At 51.7% G+C, this 5,599-nt stretch overlaps 1 protein-coding gene across 1 annotated transcript; it reads right to left on the bottom strand.

Moving 5' to 3' along the window:
- Window positions 1–261: 261 nt before the first annotated feature.
- On the bottom strand, window positions 262–2,665 carry LOC103907908 (C-C chemokine receptor type 8). Its single transcript, XM_019474871.1, has 2 exons — window positions 2,612–2,665; window positions 262–1,341 (listed from the first exon to the last, which is right to left on the bottom strand). Exons 1-2 carry the CDS (start codon window positions 2,663–2,665, stop codon window positions 262–264), a joined length of 1,134 nt encoding a protein of 377 aa, XP_019330416.1.
- Window positions 2,666–5,599: the final 2,934 nt, after the last annotated feature.

Here is a 5,599-nt window from a genome sequence, read left to right as displayed (position 1 = left end):
GTCATCAGCTGGTAATTTTGGCCTCCCTTTCACAAAGCAGGCACGGTAGGACATGCCAAGGGAAAGGGAGGAAGATGCTAAAAAAGATGCTAAAAAGTAAGAACCCCAAAGGCAACCATGATAAAAGCAAGCTGAAGCAGCTGCTTCCACTTTTCCTGTCCTAAAAGGTTGCCCAAACAGTGCATCCCCGTGGATGCCCTGCTGGGAGGATTTCTCAACTTCAGGTCACCTGTTCAGGATGAAAGTTTTTGACTTGTAGCTCTACAAGACAGTGCCAACAAAAGATGACTGGGAGGATGTCACGTGCAGAGAGGAGTGCTTGTCCAGGCTGCGCCCATTGAAAGCACTGTAGTCTTTGCAGATCAACAGAAAAAGTGCGTATTTTCTGAAAGCTTCACGGAGATGCTTCTTGAACTTCTCACCCACGAAGGCATAGATGACTGGGTTGAGGCAGCAGTGGATGAAGGAGAGCGCCTCAGCCAGCTCTATGGCTAGGTCTAGCCTTTGGCTTGTCTGGCAGTCATCGATGATGTACATGTTCCTCAGAGAGTCCAGAAAAAGCACAACGTTGATAGGGGTCCAGAAGAGGAAGAACACAATGACGACAATAAAAACCAGTTTCATTGCTTTGTACTTGTTTTGAGTATGGCACTTCTGCAGGTTTTTCAAGATGCTGTGGTAGCAGAAAATGAGGACACCAACAGGGATCAGCCACCCCAGGACATTGACTTCAAAATTACTGAAAGTCTTCCAGCCATTCTTGCTGTCAGGATAGTGAGGGATGCACTTAGTCTGGTTATTGTCATTCATTTCCTGGAAAAAAATTAAGTCTGGCACTGATGCTAAAATGGCGACAGCCCAAAGGACCAGGCCGGTGATAACCCCATGGGCAGTTGTCCGAACCTGTAGAGCATAGACAGACCGGACAATGGCCAAGTACCTGTCGATGCTCATGATGGTTATGAAGAAGGCGCTGCTATAGAAACCAATGAAGTAAGCTGAGCTGATGATTTTACACATCGCATTTCCAAAAGTCCACTGGCTCACAATGGAGTACTGAACCAAGAAGGGGAGGGAGAAAACAAAGAGGAGGTCAGAGATGGCGAGGTTCAGCAGATATACGTCAGTCATGGCCCTGACTTTCTTGCAGACTGTTAGGACCCAAACGACCAAAGCATTTCCCACAAGGCCAGTCACAAACAGGACGGAATACAGCACTGGAAAAAAGGTAGATGCAAATGCTGGAATATTTTCAAGATCACAGCTGATGTCCAGTTCTGGGTAGAAGAAGGCGTATTCATAGGCTGCAGAGGAGTTAGATGTTGGTGACGTGTAAACCACCTGTTCAAGGACAATGAAGTTCATGAGGCCCGAATCCCAAATTACCTGCTTAGTAAATATACTAGGCACCAGCCAGCTCACACCAAGCCACATGAGGACAAAACAGCTGTGCCTCAGCTGTGTTGGAGGACACAAACGAGGAATGAACATGAGTGACTAGTCCTCCCCTGCAAGATCCAGGATGAGGTTCTTGCACCAGAGGGGCAGAGGAGATCAAGGAAAATGCAGCTGTGGTGGTAAACCAGAGGTTACCAGTATCCCTCCACTGGTTCCATGTGGGGTGCCCAGCCCCGTGCCTGCAGTCCAGGTGGGGCACCGGGGCCAGAGACAGGGAGCATTCCCAAACCAGCAACTGGATGGGCATGCCCAGGGGTCTGAGAGCCCCCGACATAGGCTTCGGGGTCCTATTCCACGTTTCCTTCAGAAAGCAGAAAGGGAGCAGGGCTTAGGGAGGAACTGACATGTAAACGCTCATCTCCTAAAAGCTGCATTTCCATTTAGCCGGGTGCCAGAAATAGCCCTTCATGGGACAAGTTACTTTTGCAGAGGATTCCTGCACAGTTCAAGCATGTTTTCATCTGTAAAGGCAACATCACATACAGGACACCAGTGGGTGCTGCACATTGCACGCTCTCTCCACCCCAGGTGAGATCAGCGGTGGCAGCTCTGGCCCGAGGGGCGACTTCCCAAAGAGCAGATGGGGCTTTCTGCCCCTTCCTCCCTCCTCCCCAGCAGGAGCTTTGCCCTCTCGGCCTATGCCAGCATGAACTGCTGCTGCCAGCAGCTCATGGCTACCAAGACTTTATTCTGCTAACAGGGATGGCTGGTTTTCCTTTCAACACCAGCGGCTCTGCTCTCCTGGCACCTGTCAGGATGCACCAGCAGCAGCGATGTGCCCCTTCCCTGCTCCCTGGCCTCTCGCAGCCCCCCAGCAGCAACCACCGCACCCCTGGGCAGCACCTGTGACAGCAAACTGCTAAAGAAGATGGGTGGCAGCACATCTCCCAGTCGGGATGTCCTCCATAGGACACTCCTAGCACTACCCCTGCCCTTGAGGACAGCCTTCTTCCACAAGCACAGTCTCATCAGCCAAAGATATTTTCACTCATTTTTTTTTTTCAGAGAACAGCAATATCACATTGATTTCTTCTAAACCCCTGTCATCCCTACCAGTACTATGTACTACCAGTCCCCATAGGCAAAACTGGACCCCTCAGATGTGCTACTGGCCTCGGCTTGCAGGGCAGCAGCCTGGCGGGGAGTCACTTACCGACACTTCCTCGGAGCCACCTCTGCCCTGCAAGTGAGTCATGTTCCCCTCCATAATCCAACACTGTGTCTGAAAGAATGCCAAAAAAATGTCTTTATATCACAGGTTTTTAAGAAGCGGGCATACCTTCACACACGTATGCCGGCAGTATTTACCTTAGCTTATGTTGCAATGCCAAGTCACAGACAAGGTCCTCACCGTAGCAGTGCACAGTCATAAAATGCCTTTTCCTCTGTGTGATATGTGTTACATTAAAGACGTAAAAAACCCCAAGCCAATGAGTTCAGCCTCTGACACTTAGAGAAATGGAAACATGTCAGGTTTATCTTCTGAATAATCAGTATGCTTTTTTCACTTTGAGCATTTATACGAACGTCAGTGGAAGAGATTTGCAATTTCCCCCACGTATCTGTGAAGTGCTCCCATCCCTCACCTGGTTGCCCCCGTCCCACCTGCCGCCCCTGCTCTGCAGTTCGCATGGCTGGGAGAGAGGAAGCAGCACTGTCTCTCCTCTGCTCCAAGGATTTTCAGTGAAGATGTCTGTGGGGGATGGCCCAATGCTGCCAATAGCTAGTGATGTCAAAGGGCACCATGTTTGCTTTAATGTTTTTCCTTGGAAGGCGCCTTCCCCCTGCACCCATCCACGCACAGACAGAAATACTCAAGGGAACTGATCATAGAATCATAGAATCATTTAGGTTGGAAAAGACCTTTAAGATCATCGAGTCCAACCGTAAACCTAACACTGCCAAGTCCCCATCACCCTTCCTTCCCAAAACATGCAACCTGCAGGACACTCTCACAGACTAACACTGAAGTAAAGCCCTGAACAGCACTGGTTTTCCACTGACTCTGCCAAGTACCTGCTGGGGCCTCATCCTGACCCAACACTGCTTTCATCCCACAGCTGTCTCTGATGTGCCCCACAACACAAGATATATGGGAAAGAGCAGCACTACTGAGCAACGGGGAGCATTTGAAGTGTGTGTTATCTCCTTAAATGCTGCTGCTTCTCGCTATAGCCTGGTGCTATTACTGTAAGTCAGGAAAGTCACATCACCTTTTTTCTGTTTGTTTTTGAGCAAACAGTACCTCACTGGGTGCCAGTCCATAGATGTGCTGCTAGAGATCCCCATGTGGAACGGTCTGTCATCTCTCTCAAACCCTCTGAATGTCCACCTTCATTCACCATCGCTCCAAAGGCAGAGGGATAAATCTCCGTGAACCGAGAAAATCTGCAACTATTCCACATGTGGCAGTGGGTGGCTTTCTTTGGCCATGGTGGGCAGTGTGATATTGGGTCAAAGTTTTATGTGTGAGTCAAGCCATATGTATATGATAGACTGATTGACAGCCAAGCTCTGCTGGGTATTAACTCCTGCAACGACTGAAACCAGAAATCGAAACCAGAAACAGACTCCTTTGTCATAAGAGTTATTGGCAGTGTTGAAGTGGGATCTCCATTATCCATTTGCAGGTTTAAAACAGCACTCACATCTCTGTCAGTGTTGGTGGCAGAGAAGATACCCAGGAATTATGAAATGTGGAAAAAGAGATGGCAACCAAACAGCAATTTGGCCCCTTAGGCAGTTCTGTACCTCTCATCTCCTAAATAGAGATGACAGGCTGCCCAAGCACAAAGAACAAGCAGCCCCATCAGCACCAAGACTGCTGGGGAGCTGTGAAATGCCCAGGCATCTCCCAGTGCAGCACGGAGAGAGGCTCACAAGCCACCCCGTGCGGTAGTTGGGACTGAGGGTGACGCCTGGGACACCCACACCACAGGCGGCGTGCTCGGGGGAGGCATTTCAGCGAGCCTGAGCAAGAGAGGTGCAGGCTGCCTGCGGCATCTGCACAGATCCTGTGGCAGCTCATCCTCTGGTGCCTGCGCTGGCTGGTGCAGACACAGCAGCACAAAGCACCCTCGGAGCCACCGCTGCTCCCTGGACCGACGGCACGGGTGGCTTCACAAGCCTTCCTGGGGTCAGGCTTTGTCCCCAGCTGGAGACGCCAAAGGGCACCTCTGCTTGCAGCTCACCGAGCTCCACCCCAGGCTCTTCCTATGGGGGAAGCACTGGCCAGAGGAGACGAGACGTCAATGGGCATCAGTGACAGCAGTGGCACAGGCAGCTGGCACCTCACAGTGTGCAGGGGAGAGACAAGGACAAACACCCCTGTCAGGGAGACCTTGGCTGTGCCCTGCATGGCAGCGGGAAGCCCTGTCTGAGGGGCGCCCAGGAAGCAGGCAAATTTGCCACCAGCCCTGGTGGGAAGGCGGCCAGCGTGCCCCTGTTTAGAGGAGGGGTGTCACGGGGAGAGGAGCAGGAGTAGGAAGGTGCCCAGGTGCTTGTCTGAAAATGGCAGGTGCCATTTTCTTCCCTGCTCACCCCCCTTCCTTCATGAGTCTTGCAAGGACAGACTGAGTCCCTCGCTCCCCGTCCTGCCCTGAGCACAGCGGCGCTGGCTCTCACTGGGGAGCGAGCGATAGAAATAAATGGCTTGTTCTGAACAGAGCTCCAGAAGGAAACTTGACCTCAAGGCGTGAATGCGTGTGCAGCATGTGAGGATGAGCAGAGTGACGGACAGAAAGGAAGGACACAGCCATGGCCGAACACAGACTACCAGGACACTGCAAACGTATTGATTGTCCCTTGTGTTTGACTCAGCACCAGCCTTGACCGCAGCATCCAGCAAGGTAAAGAGACGTATGTGTCAAGAAGTGTTTGCGAACCAGCTGCCAGAAGGCAGTGCCTTTCCCACACGACGAGGGATGGAGGAAATGGGTCTTGTTCCCTAACGCTCAGGTATTCAACTGGCTGAGGGCAAAGAGCAACGCTGCGTGGTTTCCTTGGATCTTTTCTCCATGCTCGCTGCAAGGCAGGCTGCCTTTCTCCTCCCCTCTCTCGCAATGTCTGCTTCTGTGTCTCTGCACCCGTGCACCATCCCTGCGCATCTCGGTGACCGGTGTCCCCAACACTGCGCTGCCCC

Source organism: Aptenodytes forsteri, unplaced genomic scaffold (genome assembly GCF_000699145.1).
Source record: "Aptenodytes forsteri isolate BGI_AS27 unplaced genomic scaffold, ASM69914v1 Scaffold426, whole genome shotgun sequence".
Lineage (NCBI taxonomy): Eukaryota > Metazoa > Chordata > Aves > Sphenisciformes > Spheniscidae > Aptenodytes > Aptenodytes forsteri.
The sequence above is the reverse complement of the archived record's forward strand: the minus strand, read 5'-3'. Positions and strand labels throughout refer to the sequence as shown.

Bases quoted from the DNA above. Each gene is read 5' to 3' on its own strand.
- LOC103907908 (XM_019474871.1), bottom strand. From the start codon at position 2,665: ATGGAGGGGAACATGACTCACTTGCAGGGCAGAGGTGGCTCCGAGGAA. The intron at 1,342-2,611 runs GTAAGTGACTCC...GTCCTTGAACAG, and splicing joins GTGGCTCCGAGGAAGTGTCG to GTGGTTTACACGTCACCAAC.